This window comes from Puntigrus tetrazona, chromosome 25, assembly GCF_018831695.1.
Source record: "Puntigrus tetrazona isolate hp1 chromosome 25, ASM1883169v1, whole genome shotgun sequence".
NCBI lineage: Eukaryota > Metazoa > Chordata > Actinopteri > Cypriniformes > Cyprinidae > Puntigrus > Puntigrus tetrazona.
This window is the reverse complement of record NC_056723.1, coordinates 16,596,144-16,620,285: the sequence shown is the minus strand read 5'-3', so window position 1 is coordinate 16,620,285 and position 24,142 is coordinate 16,596,144. Positions and strand designations below refer to the sequence as shown.

Below are 24,142 nucleotides of genomic sequence, written 5' to 3'. Positions count from 1 at the left end.
ACACTGATGTTGCATCCAGTGAAAAGATTGTAAGAAATCAGGAACTGTGTTTTTGTTTCAGCCTTTTCAGAAAGCAATGCATTTAGCTTTGAGAAGAACTGCTGAAAAAAAATCTTGTGAGCTGCTTCATGGACAAGAATTCAGTTAGCGGTGAATGAAAACAAAACCATTTGCGTCGTCATTTTAGGGCATTGAAATAAGTTTCCTTCAACAGCTAGTGCTTAGCCCTAAATGCATGCAGAAATTGCCACACATGCAATTAGGATTGCATTAGCTTTCTGCAAATCTCAAAAGCTCAGCGTTTAGTCCTCAGTTTCAACTTTTAATAAAATAGAGCACTTCAAAACATTTAGTGCCTGTGAACATGCTGTCGTTCAAAGTGTCAAGCATCTAAACAACAAAGAATATTTTCTAAAGCAAATGTGAGTAGTGTTTGAACATGCTAATTGCGCATGCCACAATGCCATGGTAGTTGCAAAGGTGTCGCTATGTGGTTGCTAAGATCTTCTAAACGTTTGATTGCTTTTACTATGGTGTTGTGAGCATTTGAGTATTTCATGTGGTTGCTTTGTGGTTGCTAGGGTGTTCTAAGTGTTAAATTGCAATGATTTTCGGTTGCTAAGGTGTTATTGGCGTTACATTGCCTTGCTTTCAAGTTGCTACGGTGTTTTGAGCATTACATTACATTGTTTTGAAATCGCTAAGGTGTTCTGAATGTTACATTGCATCGCTTTGTGATTATTAGGGTGTTTGGAGTGTTACATTGAATTGCTTTGTGGTTGTTTTGGGTGTTTTGACTGTTTCAGTTGTGTTGCTTTGCGGTTGCTAGGGTGTTCTGAGCAAAACACTGCATCGTTTTGTACTAGGTTGTTCTGAGTATTTTATTGTGTTGCCTTGCGATTATTAAGGTGCTCTGACCATTACATTGCATTGCGCTGCGGTTGCTAGGATGTTTTGACTTGTGTTTCTTTGAGATTGCTATGGTGTATTGTTTTTTATTCTGTTGCTTTGCATTTGTTTTTTAATGCACTGCTTTCGAGTTGTTAGAGTGGTTGCCATGCACTGCTAGACTGTTTAGGTGGTTTCTTATTAACCTAAATATAATATACATCACCCTTAAGAAATGACTCGGATCTATCCTTTCAATTATTTTGGCCTGTTTTAGCATCTACAAGGCTAAAATTATCCAAATGCCCCAAAAGTAAAAGCACATCTTCCCCAGCATCATTCATGTTCGCAGCACAAATGGTCATTCTACTTTCCTCAATGCTTTCATCTCAAAATGTATCTGTTATTCCAGATGACTGTTCAGCACCATATGCCTGAATACACTTTTCAAACAACTGCTTGTTTTGTGCTAAACCCTGTTGTTTTCTCCCAGATAGTTCTCATCAGAGTTCCCACCAGAGACACCTAAGAAATAATGAGGGCCTTTGTTTGGGACAAGCCTCGCAGGATGTTTTGAAGAATCATTATAGAAAGGTAAATTAGAATTTCAAACTTGCTGACACAGTCCCCTGGTCGATTCGTGATTTGAAGCGAGCAACAGGAAAATGAATACTGGAGGCTGAAGCATCTCTTGCACATAATTATGGTTAGGGCGAGCAGTTTCCTGATGTACTTGCGTCTGTCTTCTATTCATTACTGATCTAAATGGGATAATCTGGTCCGCTTCTATTGCTGCAGAGCCGTCGCATTCACGATTCATGAGCCTGCACTGCAACACTGAATTGAATTAATTTGCTTCCCCAACTGAGGTGGCAAGTGGTTGAAAAGATCTGAGAGCGAGCTTGGAAGTATACATGAATTGGTATGTTTGTCGGAAGTAGGATGGAAGCGACAGGACAAGGGTGAGTGGGACTAAAGGGTAGTGTGTGTACGGTAGCAAGTATGAAAGAGGCGGGAAGAGTTATGGAAGAGAGATCACAGAGAACGAATGCGAGTGTTTGAGGGTGAGTGAATGAGGGAGAGAGAGAGGGAAGGGGGAGGTTTCCTAAGTGCTTGAGCATCAGTGACTGATAGAGGACAACATTGCAAGAGAGGTGTTGAGCATGCACCCATCTCTAGTGTTATCTGAGCGTGCTCAGATGTGGTAGGAGATACGCTGCACCGTACGAGGGCACAGTGGGAAAAGCCTGGCAACTCTGCGGAAGCTTTTTATAGACATATGGAGCAGCAGTAAGTCCAAACGGCATCAATTCTGGACCAAAGCCACAAAAGCCAAGAGAAGACAAGCTATACTGAAATTCTGGTGTGGGTTTGCTGAACTGGATGTCCGGAACACTCTATGTCTTGGGGTGATGGCTCTTCATAGTAATATCTGTCAGGATTGCCTCGGAGAGAAGCAATTTTTGGCTCGTCCTCCAAGGTGTCACATCGGATATTTTCTTTTTCTGCCAGCTGTATTGGCATTGTGACTTTTTCTTACAATTCTCAGTGCACCTTTGGGATACATATATTCTTCACATCAAATTTCTGATGGCTTCTACTCTGAAGGATTTCGCTTTATTGGAAAACAAACTGTATGGTATATGTTTTTGAAAAAGTGGAGTTGCAACAGAGGATGCATATGTAGATGTGGAAAACTGGTAAAAAGATTGACAGATGTCCCACATAAGCTGGTAGACTGGCTTTTGGTATGTCACAAACCTCTCAAAATAGAAGCTCAAAATGGTGTTTTATTTATTTATTTGCTGGCTGTCTTAAGAACAAAGCTTCTTTTATGCCAAAAATGATACCATTTGATTTAATTTTAACATCATACGGAAAAACATCAAAGCTTTGCTGAGAACTGTTTGTTTCAGTGCTGAAACGTTTCCAATTTTCTTGATGCCCTCTTTCTTTTTAAAAGTTTTCCTTTTGAATTTACTGAGAGATATTAGATGCTCCGGGACTGATTTCAAAGTTTCCCAACATCATCAAAAAAACTATGCTAAGATGTTTGAACCAGAGAATGGGTCTTTCATTCAGATAGGGCCAAACAACACTGTGGTGGGCTTCAGACATGAAGCCCAGTGTCCTGTCCCCTCCTGGCTGCTGCTGCTGCTGTCGTCCCCATGTGAAGGATGTTTCACAGCACAGCGCTAGGACCATCTGAACGGAGCCAGAGCCCTGACCGGAGAGCAGAGATCCGCAGGCACATTAAGATGGTCATGGAACAGCTGGAGGAAGTTCTTGCTGAGCTCAAGGACGTGGCAAAAGAGCTCCGGGAGGTAAAGCACACACTACAGGCCTGCTTTGAAGGTTTAAGGAATGATTTGTTAAAATGCACAAACTGATGGGGAGATTTAGTAAGTGAAAGGTTGTGGGCTTTAACCCAAAGATGACCAATGTTGCTTCTAGGCCAAAACACACATGCCAGTTTCTAGTAATTCTTATGAGCTTGCGGGTTCAGGTGTGTTCAATTAGGATTGCTAATCGCTGCAGGATAGTGGTCCTCCAAGAGCATAATTAAACATCGCTGTAAGTGCCGAGGTGGGAGTTGAACTTGGGTCACATGCACACATTGTTGTGTTCTGAAATTTGTAACAACCAAAAATCACACCCAAAGTTACCTCACACCCCCTTGATAACTCTATCACCCAATTGTGTATGGTTTTGTTACCAGTTACCAGTAACCCAGACAGTAACCCAGACATTATGCAATCTTGCAATGCCCTGATAAGCATTTGCCTTTATATTTGCATACTTTCAGAGTTTGTTACTAGCCTAAATGCAATTACTGGCCGACTACCTAAATATACAAAAACCAATAGACACACACGCAATTCAAAAACATGCACAAGGTCACAAACACATTCATGCCCCTGTGATACGTCCACCTAGGGGCTGTTGACTGGACAGCTTGTCACCCAAACAGCAACCAACAGATAGATTAACAAGGAGAAAGACTTGCAGGATGACACCCCCCCACATACAGTGCGACACCCCCATACAAGCAAGATGTCATCTGTGATGCCTAATTATCACCCGGCGAATCAGACAATGGGAGCGCAACTGATTTCCTCATATTCTCACCTGTCAACGTCGCATCTCTTTTGCGATTATCTCCCTTTGTGCTGGGCTACTGCTTTCAGCATTATGTGAGAGGACATCTCCTTAATTAATCTCTTTCCTCGGGTGGATATCTATCCGCCTCATTACTGTCACCGAGTCTATGAGTGTCCCAGACTGGCATTTGTCTCATCATCTCAGTCACAGCTCCGCTGGATTTGTCTCATTCGTCTCCTTGGCCAAGTTCAGGCATCACCGGTAGCTCTGCCGCTCTTGCCTGAGTTAACACCTCCATCTGTCATTCACACCTTGCAGCAGAGCCTTATTGTTACTACTGACATCTTGTTATGGTTATTAGTTTTGCCACACGCTCATCTGTCTTTCAGCTGTCTCTTATTCCATGGATAACAGCCAAACATTTGTCACGATTCTGAATTCTTTGCTGCCAAGTGTAACCATTACACTGCTCACTTACAAACCCCACGCACATAGCATTATGATGTCTAGTTCTTTTTGTCTTTGTGTAATTCAATAATTTGGCTAATTTGATTATGCTGACACCTACCAATAAAATGGGTATTTTAAGCTCCATTTAACACATTTTAATCATGTCTAAAATCAATTTTGTAGAATTCTACTGATTTCCCGCCAAAAAAAGCACCATATGGGCCTTCTTTATATTCTATGTGAAATAAGCTACATCAACAATTGAACCGTTTTAACCAGATTGGTTCATTATTTATACTGAATCATTATGACGAGTGCAAAAAAATGCTAATGTCCCACTAAAGCATATAGTAAGTTGAGCTAAGTTCGAACTTTATTTTATTAGAATGCATGGTTACTATTAAATGTATTAACACATTTTCCCCCATTCATAGTTAACTAGCTAAACCTTGAGCTCTTCTGGTAAACAGCATTCCTGAAGCTCAATCCGAGGAGCATGCTGTTAGCAAAACCAAGGCACCAGTAGCTAATATAACATATACCTTGAATGCCATGTAAGTCTCTTTGTATAAAAATATATATGTAGATATATATGATAATGCATATGGAGATTATTTTCAGAGAAAATATATGGGGAAGGCAGTGATGAAAAATGTATGAGGTTAGAATCTGTTTTTGAATCTAATGTTCTCTATCAGATGTTTTAAAGTCTCTAGGTAAAAATCAATCGGTTAAGAAGCCCAATGGTGTTGATGGGTCTTGTTTCTTACTGCTTTCAAATCAGGCTTCCTCTCACAAAAGTTTAAATTGGTCAAATGCTTGGTCTGACTCACACTCTGTTCCAAACACGCTCTGTTTAAAAGCCTTCTGGGAAGGTTTGGCAATTATCTGACTCTAAGACCTGGGGTTCTGCAGGTAAGATGACAAATCGGCTAAAAAAATGTTAAGGGTTGTAACTTTTAGAATGGCATTGGATTTGCTCCACCAGCTACTTAATTAGATTTAGATAGGAGATCCAAACAATCCTCCAAATCGAGTTTCTGGTCTCTTGTTTTGCATATAAAACAAAAATATTCAGTGAGTTGGTCGTCAATTGGCTAAAAACATTTTTTTATTAATTCTAAAAGTGGTAGAGATGATGGTATGGTTTAGCTCAAATATCATATTACAAACAATAACATAAATGTCATCTTTTTGACATGAACCGCACATCATAACAGAGTTTTCACTGTTTTGGAGCGACGTGTCAGTTATAAGGTGCATTTAAAAATGCAATATCTGCCCAGCAATTGTTGAATTAAGTTGCTATTTTTGTTTTCTTTGCGAACAAAACGTTTTCTGATGTCACAATGTCCTCACTACTTCATTACGTTACAATGTTCTGATCATGTTTCTGGCCCTGGAAACATTACAGTTGTCTATAAAAGGGCAAAGAGCTCTCAGATTACATTAAAAATATAGTTCACTTTGAAACTAAAATTTTAAGTTTATCAGTTTACCCCAAGGGCTAAGGTGTAGGTGTCTTTTTATCTTCATTAGATCCAATTTGAGATTTTTAAGCCAAACCATTGTAATCTGTCAGTCATATAATGGTTGGATATAGGGATTCTCTCTGAGAGGGAAAAAAAAATGCACAATGAAATCCAAATTAAACCATACCCCATCGTAACGATACATTGATGGCCTAAGAATCAAAACGAGTGGTTTTGGTAGAAAGCGAACAGCATTTATATTGTGTGTAGTGTTACCTTTGTTATGCCATTACATGCAACTGTTCACTTTCCAACACTGGTGCTGTATACATCATGCAGTTACCGAGCTACAGAAGCGCGTGTCACCCACCGCATGCATACAAGTGCACTAGCCACTTGTTATGAGCAGAGCCTCCTACAACAATCACGACGCTTTGGGATTTCTATAGGTCAGCATTTCTGCTTTGCAAGGTGTGCAAGGCTCCTCGAGTCAAACCTACCCTCACAAGGTAGCAATTGTTTCAGAGCCGGTCTCAATCGAGCAGCAGTCTGATCTCCTATCAGTTAGCGTGCGGTTGGCAGGAATGCATTAAACATGAACTCTCTGACAGCAGCACACAGGGCACAACCCCACGAGAGATGATCTAATACCTCCTCCAGACAGGAGCCTAGCAGTGGAGTCCCAAAAATGTAACCCTCTGATAACCACAGAGCGCTTATCATACTTGGCAGGGCTCGATACATAGCCTATTCGCAAATACAGTACGCGGCGTTTGTACGGTCCTCGCGTCAGCTTGTCATTGTTCGAGTATTGTGTGCGCTTTCGAGCAGCAGGTGCGTAGTGAATGGATATTCTGGCTGTTGAATGCCTGTCATTTGGGCTCTTCCCGTTTACATTTGACTGCTTATTACCGAACGGCTCGTCACTGAATAGCCAATCTGCTATATCACGAACGCACATCCTGCGACTGAATGCGATGATAAAGTTGGGCGGCAGCAAAGCCCTGAGCTCATCGAAATCAGAAGCAGCGAATTACAGAACAAGCTATCATTAATAACTCTGCTATTTCAAGCAGTGCTTTATCATCAAAATCCTGAGAAATCAAACATAACTGCGTCATAAATAACGTACTAAGCCGCTTAATATCGACAAGGGGCGACATAATGCCTTTGCAGTGCACTCATATGATTTCAATATCCCGCCATATATAGCCATTTATGCATGTTATAATCTGATTAAAATCTTCAGACAGACTTTATGATCCGGCAGGATCGCTACGCCTGTGCTTTGTTTTGTCTCTGTTTTGTGAGCATCAGCCTTGAGATCCTGCTCAGAAAAAGAGCTGGGTAAAGCGAGAGAAGGAATATTGATAAGCGTATGGTTGAGATCTTATGTAAGATGCAGTTACTAGCACAGCAGGAGGACAAATTCCCTTCAGCACAAACAGATATTAAATATTCCAATGCCAGTGGGTGAAATGGGGTGAGATGGAAAACATAAAGATGGGAAGGATAGATACAGATATATATCCTTATTACTCATTTATGGCTTAAGCTCAGGCACTTGTGTAGTATAAAACCACAGGCATTCTTCAGAAAATACTGTGGAAAATCTTGGTGTTCTCAACAACAGGGTGGCTAGTTCGCATGATGACATGGTGCAAATACATGTTTGAGCCCAATAGATTACTTTATCAGATTATCAAATTATGTCAATTCGGGTCGTACAAAACTAAATGAATGAGACGCAAATTGTGCAACTAATAAGCCAAAATGGTGGATTCCCATGCTTGGTTTTGGCTAAACATTTTTACATTTGTGAATAAATCACATCATATAAGAGACCCTTTTTTATGCTATCATAAAAGAAGTCTGCGTTTTCTTACATTTATTAAAGAGAGATCCCCCAAAAACTATTCTGCCATTATTTACTCAACTCATGTTGGTCCAAACACCACATATGAGCTGCTTACTTCTTGGGAAGAATTCAGTTTCAGGTCCCCATTGACTTACATAGTATATGTAACCAACAACTGTTCATTTTTTCAGTTAACTACCGCTTTAAAGTAGATACGGTATACTACCCCTTTAAAACATGTTGTTACATGACCAGTCCTGGGTAGTAACTAATTACATGTCATCTGGATTATCTAATCAGATTCACAAAATACTGCATTTGTAATTATAGTATACACCTTTGTATAGCGATTAATTTTATGATGTTGACATCAAAACATGAAACAAATTTACCTTCTCTTTGCTATATCAGTATGGTACATTTAAAACAAGTCTGATAAAAAAAGTTAATCAAAAGTAGTCTAATTATGTCACCATTAAGCTACTAACTACAGGTTAATTATGTTGCAAACTAGTTTTCATCATACAATCCTTACTCCGTAATGGATTACAATTTTTAAGTAAACTGTACGTGACTCATTTTTTGTTGATTTTAACTTAATCTAACCGAGACGTTTCTAGCTCCCAGCGTGCTTTGCATGGGACTAGAGTTAATATTGTAAGCAAGTGCATTTTTATATGTTTTTGCTCCAGAAGAAAAAGAAGAAACTTGTGAATACATGATGTTCTATTATAATGGGACTTATACTGGTATTTTGGGAGTTTATATTATGCTGGAGATTGTGCTGATGTGGCGTATTGCTACATACAATAAAGTCCTGTATTTAATATTGCTTTACTTAATGACACGTTACTGCTCATATGCATAGTAATCTACTTTTTCTTGTACATCTTGCCAAAACCATACAGATATAGTAATAGTATATTTAGCATGCTAGTTCTGTGTTAGCTGTTTTCTATTGCCAAACAAAACATTTGAGTTGAGCTTTTTCTGATAATACTGTATTAAAGTGCCCCTATTATGCCATTTCCAGTGTTTCTTTTTGTATACAGTGTGTAATGTAGCTGTATGTGATCTGCAGTTTTAAATAAAGTTATTGTCTCCAAAATAAAGAATCGACTCTGTACAGCCTAAACGAGTCGTTAGTAATTTTAATACACGTCACGGCGTGATATATTTGCATAATTCCCGCCTAATTCCCGGCCACGAACAACCTGACCCCGCCCACAAACACGTTGCTTACTGACGACTGCAGTACACAGTAGACCAATCACAACAGACTGGGCTATCTGACCAATCAGAGCAGAGTGAGCTCAAGGAAGGTTTATAGAGACTGAATCTTTGAACTGCTTCGAACGAATCGTTTGAGAATCACTGGAAAATGAGGTGATATTAAACATATTTTGAAAAAAAATACCTTAAATGCATGTAAACCTTTTGTAGGAGACTCCAAAAGCAATATTAGGAAGCTTTAAAATGGCATAATAGGGGCACTTTAAAGTAATAGAGTCGACCAGGTATAAAAATACACAAGAGTAAGTAAATAATGACTGAATTTTATTTTTCAGGGCAAACTACAAAAGCTTCAGAGATTTTCCCCGAGGGCTTTTTCCAGACATGCACTCAATTTTCTCTTTTTCTTCTCTTCAGGTTGTGGCACAAATCGACAAGTTAACATCAGATATCGACCTCGACTCAGACGATGACCTGACACTAGTGTGCTGCAGCGAGGACCGTGGTGACCTCTTGCAAAACGAGACATTATCCGACAACCACTTACTGCACAACCCTCTGCTAGACACGGTCCGAAAGCCAACCGCAGCCAAGAAACAAGAATTAGAGCTCTACCGCCGGAGCTGTGGAGACTTGCCTGCCCTCAATGGACCATTAAAGGCCTCAAACAGCCCTAAAGCCTCCTGGCTCTTTGGATCTGGAGGACGGCTCCATTACTACGACAAGACGCTCTATCACGCGTTGTGCTGCGACGATGACGACGACGACGAAGACAGAGGTGGAATGAGGTCGTCGAGGCTGTCGTCCACCGACTCTGTGTTTACATCTTCACCTCCGAGGTTCCTGACGCCCACGTGTAACCGTAAAAACTACTCCAGCCCGGACTCGAAGAAAAGAGCTCTCCGTAGCTGCAGTACACAAACTGTTTCCGACAAAAGCACACAAACTAACTTCCCATACATTCCAGCAAAGCAAAGAGCTTCAAGTGACTACAAGAACTGAAACTTTCTGCAAGTGTCCCAGAAACTTGGATAGTTAACCCAAAAGTGAAACATCCGTCATTAATTTTTCACCCTCATGCTGCTCTTTCCTTCTTCTGTGGAATGCAGAAGGTGAATTATTTCTCTCTCGATAAAATAGAAGCGAAAAAGAACAGGGTATGTGAAACTGCAAAATGACAAAAAAAAACAAGGTAAAAAAATAGTCCATATAGCTCATTAACTACATTTAACATATTCTGAATGTACTACTGGTCAAAAGTTAGGAATAATTAAGATTGTTTAATGTTTCTGAATGAAGTCTCTTCTGCTTACCAATGCTGTTAGAAAGAAAATATTATTACCATTTCAAATCAAATTTTCTATTTGAATATATTTCAATTCGAATGTAATTTATTTCTGAATTGTCACCACCATTGCTTCTAATATTCTGATTTGCTTCTCAGTCATTAGTTATCACCGATGCTCAATTAATAATAGTTTTTTTGGGAACATTTCTTAGGATTCTTTGATGAATCAAAAGTGCAACAGAACTGCATTTACATTTATTTGAAATAGAAATATGTTGTAAAAGTATTAATGTCTGTTATAAATTCTGTTACTTTTGAACAATCTAACGATAACTTTGTAAATGCAAATTAAGAGATTATTTGCAAAAACAGATACATTTCCATTTTTTTTTTTACATTTTCAAAAATCATGTTTTTTGAATTGTGTTGTCATGTTTTTATTGTGTTAGTAAGCTGTACTTCTCAGACCTAATCGAAATAACCCAACTGCAGTTTGATGGAGATTTATTAGAACACAAGGTTCTTTCTGTCTTCTTTAGTCTTAATGTATTTTTATCCCTGATGATAATAATATGTTTTATTTAAGCAGCAAATCGGCGTATAAGAATGATTTCTAAAGGATTATAAGACACTGAAGACTGGAGTAATAATGCAGAGAATTCAGCTTTCCATCACAGGATAAATGCCATTTAAACTTTTAATAATATAGAAAGTGATTTCAAATTCTAGCATTATGTAGTTATTTCAAACGTTTGAGCAGCGGCGTGTTTGTTAGATTTGAGATACAAAAGTTGATTGTTGTTCTCAAAAAGTCCTTGATGCATTCATAAAATAGTGAACTTTTCATTGCTTTTGTTGGGTCTTTTCGGTTTATTCAGTTCACTGAATGATTCGCTCTTAAAGTCACAGCTATTTTTAACAATACTTTCATGATGCTTTTGTGTGATTTCAGAATCTTAAATAATGTCAGAAGATCTCCTTTGTGTTCCACTGAAGGATGAAAGTCATGAGGGTGAATAAATGGGAAAAAAAAAATTTGGGTGGGGGGGTGAACCAATCGTTTAAATAAGTTTGAAATGACTTTGAATCATTCGCGTTTAAGAAATGTTTAGTTCAATACTTACGATAATACGATAATGATTTAACCATCGTGGAAAAACCTCAGTTCTCAAGGAGTTTCCAAAGAACAATTTAACCATCGTTTGGATTAATTATGAGGGATTATGCCAATGCTGAAACAATCGTGCATCTCGGCAGAACATTAACACCAGTCCAAAAGCCCCCCGAGGAGTGAGAATTGGTTTCGGTCACACCCACACTGTGCAGTAAATAGACATTTGTAAATTAAGCGAGGGGTACGCTTCCTAGAAGAATTACCAGAATATAAACAATGTGCTTTATATTAGGCAGTTATTTCTCACAAAAAAACAAGTTATGAATAAAACAATGAATACAACTTTCTGGCAGACGCTTCATTTCGAATCATCTTGCTCTCACCAGGACGTTAATTAGTGAAACTGTGTTTCCTGTGATATATGCACAGATTTACCATAGTAACCGTAGCTGTGACAATAAAACTGCTGCATTAGACATTGTCATGAGATGTGGCTCATATCTGACTTACTTCGTGAAAGTATCTGTACGCTTCTTTTTTTTCTAGAGGTCAAGTGAACATGGAGGAGAGCTCTTTTCAACTGGGCGAGGAAGAAACCGTTTACTATTTAAAGTAACTGCAAAACGACAAGCTAAAAACCATTAAATAACCCAAAAATAACATCCAGGCAACCACTGCTCACTCTTTCTTTAGAAACTATATAAATCTGGTTATGCTTTTACGTCTATAAATAACTCCTGACATTTTAAAAAGCTGAGGCTAAATAAATGATTTTTATTTAAATTAATTTTATTTTGGGGTTTACCGTCCCTTTAAGAAGTATTTAAAAAGAATGAAGTGCCCAGGAGTGTCTGCAATCATAAGTGCCGATGCTACAGAGGGTCAGACGGAGGAAATGAATTAAGAGGCAAGATTCACTGGCCGTAGTGTCAAACGAATTAGCCGCGCCGTGTCTGAACTTTGACATTGTGGGCTCATTCCTTCAAAAGACCTCACAAGGCCGTGCTCGGAGTTCATCTGTCAGCGTGAGTGAGGTAATTTAATTGGAGTCTAAATCATAAAGCTTTACCTCGGGCCCATTTCAACTGGAGATGGCTGTTATGCAATCATCTATAATAAAAAGCCAATCACTGAAACTGCCTTCAAGGGACACAGTGCAGTTCTTTTTATGGGTACCTTTTAATCCTCTATACAAGTAGAGACCAATTATAACTAAGGCAAACACGAGGTTGAAGATTCAAGTCTTAAAGGAATAGCGCACTCAAAAAACACTGTAAAAAATCTAAAAATATGCACACACATTTTATATATATATAGGATTCACATGGTAACATTGAAATGAACTTATTTTTATTAATTCTTATATTATTCTATACACATGAATTATTTACACCAGTGTTATTTTAGTATCGATAGTCTATTCTTGTATTAGGTATTGTAGTTTTAGAATAGATTTACTTATAAATAATTTTGTCAATTTATTTGTGCGCGCATTATATATAAGTAATAGATTTTATTGTTTATTTGTACATTTTTAGAGGGCTTATTCATTTTTTAAATTCCTAATATATACGATTTTAGCACTACAAACTAAAATAACACATTTTTTAGGTTTATCTACTAACAAGTCCTCTAGTTTACACCACTCAGTGTAATTTTTGAGTCAGATCCGACAGAAATAGCAACTGCACACCGTCACAATGCTGCATACTGCTTACAGAGTCTTCTCTTTTACACCAAAATACATTATTGCCAGCCTCCTGTTCATGCTGTTCTTGTCAGATTTCCTTCCACTAGGGGATCCTTTCTCCTGATACTGGATTATTGCAGTTGCTATTAAAATGGTTACACTAGTGATTATACGTGGTAGACTGTGGAAGCTGGTTCCGAGGCAAGACACAGCCTGTCTGCAATGTGATTCTGCGCCTGAGAAACAGTTTGAGCTGAGACCTGCTCTGTGAAAGAATATGGAGCTGTACTAGGACAGCCGTTTCTGAATACATGCTGATACCGTGTCAATATCTTTAGATATTGACCTTGCGCTGAGCTCAGTAGTTCCACTCTGTTGTGGAGGCTTAATAACAAAGTTGGCATGAAAACAAAATTCATCTGTTGTTAAACAAATGTATTCATTCATACGTGTTGCTTTTTTCATCAAAATGGCCCAAAATTTCATTTATATATATATATATATAAAATTGCGTTTATATTACTCTTACGCATAAAAGACATGATAATAAGCAAACAAATCTAATCTTAAATTATATATTTTTCGTCGAGATGGCCAATTAGTTTAGTTTGAGTAATGTCATTGTGTATTTTCATTTCAGTTTTACGTCAGTAGTGCCGCTATCATGCAAAAACATCACAACATCATTAGCTAGCAACATAAGATTTAAACATGCCACTGTGAAGACAAAAAACATTTCAGATATAATCTAAATGATGAGAAAAATGCCATAATTATGAGATAAGCATTCAGAATTGTGAGAAGAAAAGGGTAGAAACTCAGTTTCAAGAAAAAAGTCTCAACCCACCTTTAGTTACTGTTGCTATCTTTGACAAACAGTGCCGCTCTTACACTACACATGTTCTCACGCAGTGAAAAATACATCAAAGAGCAATGAAGAAACTGACAACACACCGACAGAGAAGAGCAGAGCGGGTTACTTCTGGAATAAAACAAGGTCTCAGGACTCTCTCTTTTAAATTGAGTCTTTTTTTAAAGAAATTCAAACAATAAAAGACTGTTTTGTGGCTCTTAATGCGTCGTGACAGATCACTGCATTGCCTCACTTCAAGCGTACATCAATAAAGCGTAATTGTCGTCACAATGTACAACTGTACACTGGACAAGATGCCGATAGCAGGAGCAGCACATAATATCCGTGTAATAGCCTGTCAGTCAAGCTCCCCGCGAATGGTCAATTGCGAGACATAAACTCACGTTTGAAAAAAGTCAGGACTGTGAGATATTAACAAAATTGCAAGAAAACAGTCTGAATTGTTAGATATAAATCGAAACTGCGAGAAACTCAAAATTCAAGTCTGATCTCACTATTGTGAGGAAAAAGTCACAACGCTTTTTTTTTATTATATTTGTTGCGTAGCAGAGACTAGCTTTCGTAGTTTGTTTAGTACAAGAACTTGAGCTATCCAACGTAAACGCACCACGAAGCCAAATTGGTCAAATAGAAACTTTCCTTCCTCTTTCCTATTAAGGTTGTGTTAATAGTGATTATTGTGGCATCATTGGGCAAAGCCCTCACGATATTAAGCTTGCTTATGAGGATAATGATGCATTAGTTGTATCCCAGTCACTAATCTTTTCATGCACATGGGGCCAAACTGGGACAAAAGTTTTAATGGGGTCGCTTGTAATCAAACCCATTAGCTTCTCCCTCATTCACTGAGTTTCCTGATTGACACATAATGTTCATTTATTCCATATATAACGATCCCTTAATGCAGGTTTCGAGGCTCTTCAGAATGCTTATATTCAATTCTCATCAGACCTCTGCAGACAAGGTCTTGAGCCTAATTAATCAAATTAAAGAATCCATTCCTCAGCCTCTCCATTAATCAAGCTGTTCTGTGTGATGTGAATGTAAAGTGACCTTACTGGAAGAGACTCCATCAAGCATCACGTCGCAAACACGCTGCCCGATACGCTCACGGCCTCTCTCACACTTTCCTTACAGTGAGTGCTGCGGCTGAGAAAAGGGCTCGTTTCAAGGATGCCAACATTCAAGCTTCAGAACAAGATCAAAGGCTCTTTCAAAAAATGTTAAAACATTGAAATAGTAATCATTTCAATTAATTAATTTCAAATCAGAACATATTAAAATAAAAAAAAGGTCAAAAATGTAAATTATAATATATACAAAATATAATTTAATCTATGTAATTATATTAAGATGTATGTGTGTGTGTGTGTGTATAATTTCTGGTCAATTTCCTTTTTTTTTTCCTGAGACATTTTGAAAAAAATAAATAAGAAGATACCATTTATAAAAAATAACTGACAACTCCATTAAGTTGTAGAATATGCAAGAGCAACTTTTAAGTTATAATATAATTTTGTCTGATTTTATAATCCATTCTTAGAAAATGATGATCTAGCTTTTTGCAAAGTATATATATATATATTAACGTCATTTTGCATACTTTTTTTTCTACATCTATACAGATCGTATTTATTTTATTTGAGTTTTAGTTTAATGTTTTATATTAGAGAAATACTGCTTTGGAAACTATAGATGAAATAAAAATGTTAATTGAATTTTTTGTTGTGTTTTTTATGTCTTTATATGTCATATTAGTTTGTGTGTGCGCGCGCAGTGTTATCCACACTGTAAAAAAGTTGAGAAAACTTCAAAAGTTTAAGGCAACCAGCTTCAGGCCTTTTGATTTTTTGAGTTTTCTCCACTTCTTGTATTCAGTTTTTTTATTCAACCAAAAGAACACTCTTTCGAGACTGGTTGCCTTGCAGTTTTCTCAACTTTTTCAGTGTACAAATCGAACAAATTCTGTATAAATAGCACACATAATCTATGAGCGTCTCAATTTTTATAAGGTAAAATGAGTTGTGTGCATAATATCATTATTTTGGAGTAAAATGTCAAATATTGTCCCATCCTGCTACAAAGGGGACGTCTGATTTCCACTTCAAACTGACCAGAGTCGGAGTGGACACTGTGGTAGTTTGCAAGCAGCCACAGTTCCTCTAATCTACACCGCACAGTTTCAGACTTGTCTTGATCTTTAGACAAGCCCAAAGTGATGTCCCTTTGTAGCTGCGCCATGTTCCACCGGCTCTGGCTGAACAGGGCGTCTCTTCGCAGGGTGTGAAATGTCTGGACGCTTGCTCGATCCCTGTCATAACTGGTGTGTCCTGATTCCCTCAGGCGCTGTCAGGCGTGCTGCTCCGAGTGGAGGAGCTCGGTGAAGACTGGCGCTCTCTGAGAAGCGTATCCAGCTAAGAGACCATCTGTCACTGCGAATAACTGCGTGACAGCACAAATACAGTCCTACCTCGCTAAAACCTCGCCTAGCACTGAGAACTGATGGATACGAGAGGTTTGAAATGAAAGAACTGATCTAAACAAAGCATAGGGGAAAGGAATCAGCGAATATAAAGACAACAATCACAGATTTAAGATTAATGCTGAATCTTGAAAGACTAAATTTGAGTGATAAGCAAGGCGTATTATGTTGTTTCTGTCTGAAACTGCTCATTTAGCATTATTTATTAGCCTGTAGGTGAACCTGTGCTATGGTGTAGTGACTGAATCACCGAAACGATTGAATGAAATTATTATTATGGCGATTTGTGTGTTAAAAAGAACATTTTTTTTTAGTTTCATTGGCCATAATCCCATTTGAAGATCCAGTCTTGTCTGATAACTGAACATACTGGAGTCTGTTTTTGGATGAGTTAGGAACAGATTTCTTGAACCCCTCCCGAACAACTTGTGGTGGTGTTTGATCATTTTTAAAAGGTCTTCTAACCCCAAGACTCAACTATTTTCTGCAATTCTCCAGCTGTGGTCCTTGGAGGGTTTAGCCACTCAAAACTGTCTCCCGAACATTAGGACGATAAAAACCATGTCCTCTTCCAGTTTTCATAATCACCGTGGAGTGCTCCAAATTGTGAATATGAATGGGAATATACTTCAGAGATATTTCACTTAGAAGAATTTCCAGGGGTGCCAATAATTGTGCCCAACGTGTATTTCAGAAAAAACATTTATTTCATATAGATATTTACCCCCAGTCTAAATTCTTATACAATAAATGGTTCGATTTTCTATGATTTTTTTCAATTAAAAGCATTAAAGATTCATTTTCAGTCTTCGTTGATAATTGACCATATTTGCCAATATTTAATTTATATCTCAGTATTAGCTGTACAAAAAAAGTGCAGTAGTGGCCTAATTAATTAATTTTGATGCATGTTTGTTTGTCATTTTAGAAATGAAATTAGTTTTTTAAACTATAGCTTTTATTTGTTTATTTTTCAGCCTTAGTTATTTAATAGGCCTACATCAGGTTCTCTAAAACACACTTATTTTGAACATTTCTATTGCTTCTGCCTTTCACGGCTACACTGCCCTCTCGGTTCACACGCGAGAACTACATTCTGTCAACACGCCGGGAAAACTACAATTCCCAGATCCGACATCTTTCCTGCGTGACGTCATGGCGCGCGGATGAAAACAGCCGCACGATTCTTGTTTATTTCAAAGACGGATAGCGTTTGCGGGGTCTCTAGGTTTATTCGCCGTTTCTTTGCGCCGATCACCTCCAGTCCGCGCGGCTCGATGGCGCTCGCCGACTGGCGCCTGTCCCTGAAGCTGCTGGATCAGCCTTCTCTCCCCAAGTCCGTGCTGCAGTTTCCCGAGACTGAGCCCGGAGACGTCCCTCCCGGAGAGTATCGGGTCTCCACGCTCAAGCAGCTGGTGTCAGCTCAGATCCCCGATGCCATACCAGATCCCGAGCTCATAGGTAACACATAACGTGAAGAATATGGCTCACTATCATCCTGTTGTTAACGCTGTCATCTCTGGTCTGATTAAAAACACTGGAGCTTTTATTTACAGTGCCGTAATCTGAAATCAAATTAAAATCATTTATAGCTGTTCAGGTCACTAAATAACGGTTTTTAGCCTTAAGCATATTTTCATGTAGCATAGTGCTTTCTTATTACATTATTATTATTTTTTTATATTAGCATATATTATTATTTTACTAGTGCTTATTAGTTTTTTTTTACGATTTTACTAAATGACTAATTTTTTGTAGTAATATGCATGCTGTGTAATATCAATGTAATAAGCAACTAATAGGTGTTACTAAGTCTATCAGACTATTTCTCCCCTCGATGGGGTGGAAATCTCATTTGCTTAAAAAAAAAGTTTCTATAATATATACTATAATACTTAATAATAATAATAATAATAAACTTTGACTTTTAAAAACCTTAACATTGCCTCTTTTTTTAATGAAATCTAAAGAGGCTTCAAAACAGTTTCATGTTTCCAAAAGGAAAAAAAAAATAATAAAAAGTAGTAATAAATTCTGCAAATAACCCCTAGAGGAATCTTGGTTAAGATACAGTCTTCCTGTATCTGCAGAATTAGTGTACTGTGGCAGAAAGCTAAAGGATGACTTGACTCTGGAGTCCTACGGGATTCAGTCGGGATCCACGGTGCACATCCTGAGAAAGTCATGGCCAGAGCCCGAGATCCATCCCGGTGAGTCGCCTCCGCCGTCTTCACGCTTATATCTTCAAGAGAAGAGCACGCCACGAACACAGCCCATAATTCATTCCCGTGTTCTCCTCTAGAGCCGGTGGACAAGGCTGCGGCTGCCAGGGAGTTTCGGGTCCTGCAGGCCGCTCTTCACACCAGCACTGCATACAGAGACTCGGTAGGTGGACCGGGGCGGCGTGCCCATTCGGGAGGGTTTCTCGGACGCATGTTTGAGCAGCTGTTCGCTCGTTCCAGGTGTTCAAGATGCTGAACAACAAGGAGTCCCTGGACCAGATCATCGTGGCGACCCCCGGGCTGAGCAGCGATCCGGTGGCTCTGGGTACGGTATGAGTCCAGGCTGAGCGACCGTGAGGCGAGGCGTGATGGACACTTACTCCTGTTTATTGACTCTATTTTCAGGGGTTCTTCAGGACAAAGACCTCTTTATACAATTCACAGACCCAAACATGCTGGACACGTGAGTGAGCATCATCACATACATACAACTCATCTAAAATACATGTAGTTATTATTACATTATTATTAGTACTAATTATAGGAAAAATAAGCAACAAACAACAATAACAAACAGTGCTATATGTAATAACAACAGCAACAACAATTAAACTGTAATTTAATCATAAAATGTATATTAAACTGATAAATATGAATATTATTATTATTGCCAAAGCTACCAAGAAAAAACTAATCTGTAATGTAATTAACTAATCAATATTAATATAATAATTAGCAGTTAATAATAAGCAATCAATAATAATAATCATCATCATTATAATAAATCAGTAATATTAAATGTAAAATAATAATAATAATAATACCACATCTATAATAATAAATCAGTAACATTAGTAGAAAGTGATGTTATTAACTAATAATACACTGATAATAATTGTTGTAATATAATAATCAAATATGTAATATATAGTAATAAATCCGTAATCTCAATAATTAATATTATAATAAAAATACATATTAGTTATACTACTACTATTAGTGTCACGGTGTGGTTCAGGAAGGAGCGCTCGACAAGAATACAACTTTCAATAGTGTTAATCTTCCACAAAAGAGTAAATAAACGTCCAGGCAGACTATAAACACACACATTAAAAGACGAGAACGGACGAGCAGAACTGAAACAAACTGGAACTTATAAACACACAGGAAATTACTAAATTAACAAGACACGCCTGAATACAATGAGACAGAAAGTAGGTCACACAGAACACATGGGACAAGAAAAAGAGTCCAAATATGTGACAATTAGTAATACTACTGATAATAATAATAATAATAATTAAAAAATCAGCAGTGTTATTTAGAATTAATAAAAACATTTAAACTAATATAAATACAATAATAATTTTTAGAGATAATCAAATATATAATAAATGTTATTGATCAGTATTTAATCAGCAGTTAATTAATCAGTATTATAATAATAAAAATAATAATAATAATAAATATAATTACTATGACAGCTTTTAATAATACAAGTAATAAATCAGTGATAATTTAGGTATAATAATATTATTAATATATGAATAATAATTATAACAATAGTAATTATTATTATGTCATTATTAATTAACCAGTGTTGAAATAAAATAAAAAAATATATAAAAAATTCACAATTTAATTTTTAAATTCATATTTAGGTAGCGTCTATATTTGACTTATTTCACTATTTTTTGAAACCACTTTCCATTTTGGCTGAGGAAACATTGCAGAACGGTTGTGAACACCATATCGTGTTGACTTCCTGTTAACTCCGAGGTTTAACCGCCTCGTTTGAATCCCGTGGCGCACTTTGGGTTAAAGTGACCGACACCCTGAGCTTGCCTGTCTCACCAGATTGGCCAATTCCCACCCGGCTCTGGTAAACGCCATCATTCTGGTGCTGCACTCGGTGGCTGGCAGCGTGCCGCCCCAGCAGAGCGCCAGCTCCTCCAGAAACGTGTCTTCCAGCTCCTACAGCGACATGCCAGGCGAGTGTCCATTTAAACGCAATTTAAGTGAAAAATCGCCCGCCGTTTGCATAATGTGACAGGTCATTCTGGTGATCCATTGTAGTTTTCATGCATAAACTTTCTTCAACCTACAGGAGGTTTCCTCTTTGAAGGCATGTCTGATGACGAGGAGGACTTCCAGTCGGTTTGTGATGATTTACCGTTCTTCATTAGGAACAGTGCATTATCAGTATTGGATCCTAAGCCAGTTTATCATCTGTAGGGGACTCGCGGAGGGCCGTCCACTCTTGCTAGTGGTTTGGCCGGCATGAGGCCAGCTTCTCTGGGTTATAACGGCGCCGTGGGCCCCAGACCCATCACTCAAAGCGAGCTGGCCACCGCTCTGGCCCTCGCCAGCACCCCTGAGAGCAGCGCTGTTACACCAACCACAGGAAACCAGGTACAGCACGCTTCAGCAGAGTACAATGTCCATTACTGTGTCCGCGGTAAGATACGATCTCTACCGTCATATCCAGCGATGCGATATTTGCCTATATGATTTTATATACATATTTAAACAGCCATCTACATTTTAATTAACTCACAAATGCAACCAAAATATGTAACATGAATATTACATTTTCTCATCCTGTACCTCAATTGGGACATTCGCAAAAAAAAGGCCAACACTTTTTTTTTTTTTTTTTTTTTCAAACAATAAAAAAAAAAAAAAAAAAGTAAACAATTACAAAAACAATTCTGGATGCTACTATGGGCTCGGTGCTAAAAATATTTTTTTATAGATAAATAAATACAATGCAAACAAAGACACAGGTTCAATAAACAGTGCTTTTTATGTTTTTAAGCCGTCTAAAATAATTTTTCAAGTACACTACAGAAATGTAATGCAAAATAACTGCATAGTCTTCACTGAATAAATTAAATATAGACGAATCATGTTGATGTTACAAAGGTGTTTTAGTAAGGTGAGGGAGCACTTTTTTGACAGCATTAGATGAATTATTAGTTTGCTCTCACTTTAAGAACGAAAGCACGGATTTAATACATGTGCCTTTTCTTTCTCAACTGTTTACATTAACACATTTACCTAACAGACTGTGTTTACTAGGATATTTGCCAAAACGCACATTTTAATTTCATTTGCATTTATTCATCCATGCACAAAAAAAGTGGAGAAGAGCTCAATTTAGTATTTACACAGCTAATATTAGCAAGCAGTGTTGTTTGGGTATTTTAAAAGAAGATTTCTTCTTTAAAAGAAGAAATGCATTACAGTATTGCGTTACTCGCAACTAAGGATGTAAGTGCGCTATCTAGCTACCTTTTTTGGAAAATAATGTATCGCGTTACTTTTGCATAAAATTTTTTCAAGTGGGCTGGTCTTATTTAATTTATAAAATGATAAAACAAAACAAAATGACAATGTAAAGGCCCCTTTAACATCAAAATAGAAAAGTAATGCCTTCCTTTACTAGTTATTTGACTAATCTACTTCATTTAATGCATTACCCCAAACACTGTTCGCCAATACCTTTATGAGTGCAGGAAACTGCCATATGGTTTGGTGCCGTTTTAAAAGACTATGGCCAGTAAAAACAATGAGTCATTGGTAGGTGTGGCAAAATGTATAAAAACTATATTTGGTCACATCATTGTTCGTCATTCAGATATTTCAGTCATCAAACATTCAGTGAATCCTTAATTTTAGTTTTTAGTGTTTTATTTTTTATTTATTTAAAGCAGTATAAAACACATCAAAGCGATCCCAGTTCACAGAGGTCTGCGAAAACGGCGAAAACGACAAAAAATGCCGTATTATTCGTGCCAGGCCAGTAGGTGGCGATGTCACCTTGTAAAAAAACAACAACAACAAAAAACCCACTGCGCACGTATCCATGCACACAGCAAGTGCGACTTTTCCACAAATGTGTGTTTATGTAGTTTACAACATTTCGAAGGAAGTTTGTAACCGGTCTGTTTTGGGCCGCCGTTGCTTTCCATAGTAGGAAAAATTTTTTTTAAATACTATGGAAGTTAATGGTGACCCAAAACAGCCCGGTTACAAACTTCCTTCGAAATGTTTTCCCCTTTGTGTTCGGCACAACAATGCGTCTAATATAACAATTTAAAACCCGAATGCGTCTGCGACAGGGTCCCTCTTCAGGAGTGTCCCCGATCCCTGCAGGCACTCCTATCACCAACGACCTGTTTAACCAGGCGCTGCAGCAGGCCCTGCAGGTGTCCAGCATGTCCAGCTTACACGTGAGTGACGCTTACACCAGATTCATCTCCGTCAGGGTCCATCGCCCCACCCTTCAAATAGAGACGTCGCAGCAAAAAAAATGCATGCGTCCCGTTCCTTTTCGCATGCAGTGAAATCCGATGAGTGTACGGGTCTTCTTTGTGCTGATTGGGGAGCGGCTCTGTTTGATTGCGTGCAGAATCAGTGGCAGTCTCAGCTCCAGCAGCTGCGGGACATGGGCATCCGCGACGAGGAGCTCATCCTGAGAGCCCTGCAGGCCACCGGCGGAGACATCCAAGCCGCCCTGGAGCTCATATTCGCCGGAGGCGCACCGTGAAGCATTCTCCGATGTTGAACCATATTACGACGTTACTGATTTACCACTACATATTCAATATTTTAACTACCTATTTGAAAGGGCGGTTTATTTTTAACTCACGTTTACATTAGTACATCGAAAGCGGCGCTATCAGCTGTTTGAAGAGTAGGCCTAGTTTATACAATACATCACGTCTGCTGTGTTAATAAAAAGTGTTCGGCTACATAATTATTGAAAGCTAAATTTTAGCTGAAGTTGGGTGTTCAGACAATCGTTGTTATGTTATGTTTTTTGGGCCATTAATTAAAATCTTCCATAAATCCTCCCCAGAAGGTTTGGTGCTCTGTAGTCGTGTGCAATGATGAAACTTGGCATTAAATGCAATGGAGTATGTTCTGTGATGCGTGTTAATGATTCATCCTCCTTTCAGCCTCCTAAATCACTAAATATCAATACAAAAACGCGCTCTTTTATTAAAATGCGTGCATTGCATGTATATTTTTTATATTCTCGTGGAGGCAAACGCCGATGGTTCGCATTTTCTTTCGTGAGCGGCCAGAATAATCAATCCAAGTTTTGTGATCATACATTACTTTTCACAAACCGCAGCCACAATTATAACAGAAGCCAGAGTAATAGTACCTCTGTAAGCCTACAAGAGTGAATAATAATAGGTAAACAAACGATTCCCTCAAAACGAGACCACAGCATTCCCAGTTTCTCCACGCACCTGATTGTTTGTTGTAAAGTCAGTCGAGTTTTACGGCAGGAAATCCTGTCACTTTGGTCAAACTACCCATTCGAGCCTTTTATTATCCGTTTCAATAACCCGTTACGTTTTTTATGGGTTTGTTTATCTATGAACTTCGGGCCCAAATAAGGAGCCGTCTCCGTGAACCGCCGTCCTATAGGACAACGACCAGCCTAAACGTTTT

General features: G+C 38.2%; 3 protein-coding genes across 6 annotated transcripts in view; all 3 read left to right on the top strand.

Annotated features, from left to right (window-relative positions):
* Positions 1-1,963: 1,963 nt before the first annotated feature.
* LOC122330377 (inhibitory synaptic factor 1) lies at positions 1,964-12,545 on the top strand. Its single transcript, XM_043227319.1, has 2 exons — positions 1,964-3,212; positions 9,421-12,545. The coding sequence occupies exons 1-2, from the start codon at positions 3,066-3,068 to the stop codon at positions 10,003-10,005; spliced, it is 732 nt and encodes a 243-aa protein (XP_043083254.1). The 5' UTR covers positions 1,964-3,065; the 3' UTR covers positions 10,006-12,545.
* A 5,044-nt stretch (positions 12,546-17,589) lies between these two features.
* Positions 17,590-23,598, top strand: ubl7a (ubiquitin-like 7a (bone marrow stromal cell-derived)). Of its 2 annotated transcripts, XM_043228386.1 has the most exons (10): positions 17,592-17,912; positions 18,542-18,661; positions 18,754-18,836; positions 18,914-18,998; positions 19,079-19,136; positions 20,531-20,664; positions 20,781-20,830; positions 20,909-21,085; positions 22,798-22,908; positions 23,088-23,598. In XM_043228386.1, the coding sequence occupies exons 1-10, from the start codon at positions 17,618-17,620 to the stop codon at positions 23,223-23,225; spliced, it is 1,251 nt and encodes a 416-aa protein (XP_043084321.1). In that variant the 5' UTR covers positions 17,592-17,617; the 3' UTR covers positions 23,226-23,598. The 2 variants fall into 2 exon arrangements, with proteins under 2 accessions (XP_043084322.1, XP_043084321.1); XM_043228387.1 differs by lacking the exon at positions 22,798-22,908 and having other exon boundaries at positions 17,590-17,912.
* Positions 23,599-23,735: 137 nt separating this feature from the next.
* acot19 (acyl-CoA thioesterase 19) overlaps positions 23,736-24,142 on the top strand; it is an 8,105-nt gene continuing 7,698 nt past the window's right edge. For all 3 annotated transcript variants that reach the window (XM_043228385.1, XM_043228382.1, XM_043228384.1), the window contains exon 1: positions 23,736-24,142. This exon is cut by the window's right edge and continues 243 nt beyond it. The gene's annotated coding sequence lies outside the window, so the exon portion shown is untranslated.

Bases quoted from the DNA above. Each gene is read 5' to 3' on its own strand.
- LOC122330377 (XM_043227319.1), top strand. From the start codon at position 3,066: ATGTTTCACAGCACAGCGCTAGGACCATCTGAACGGAGCCAGAGCCCT. The intron at 3,213-9,420 runs GTAAAGCACACA...TCTTCTCTTCAG, and splicing joins TGGCAAAAGAGCTCCGGGAG to GTTGTGGCACAAATCGACAA.
- ubl7a (XM_043228386.1), top strand. From the start codon at position 17,618: ATGAAAACAGCCGCACGATTCTTGTTTATTTCAAAGACGGATAGCGTT. The intron at 18,662-18,753 runs GTGAGTCGCCTC...GTTCTCCTCTAG, and splicing joins AGAGCCCGAGATCCATCCCG to AGCCGGTGGACAAGGCTGCG. The intron at 21,086-22,797 runs GTACAGCACGCT...CGTCTGCGACAG, and splicing joins CACCAACCACAGGAAACCAG to GGTCCCTCTTCAGGAGTGTC.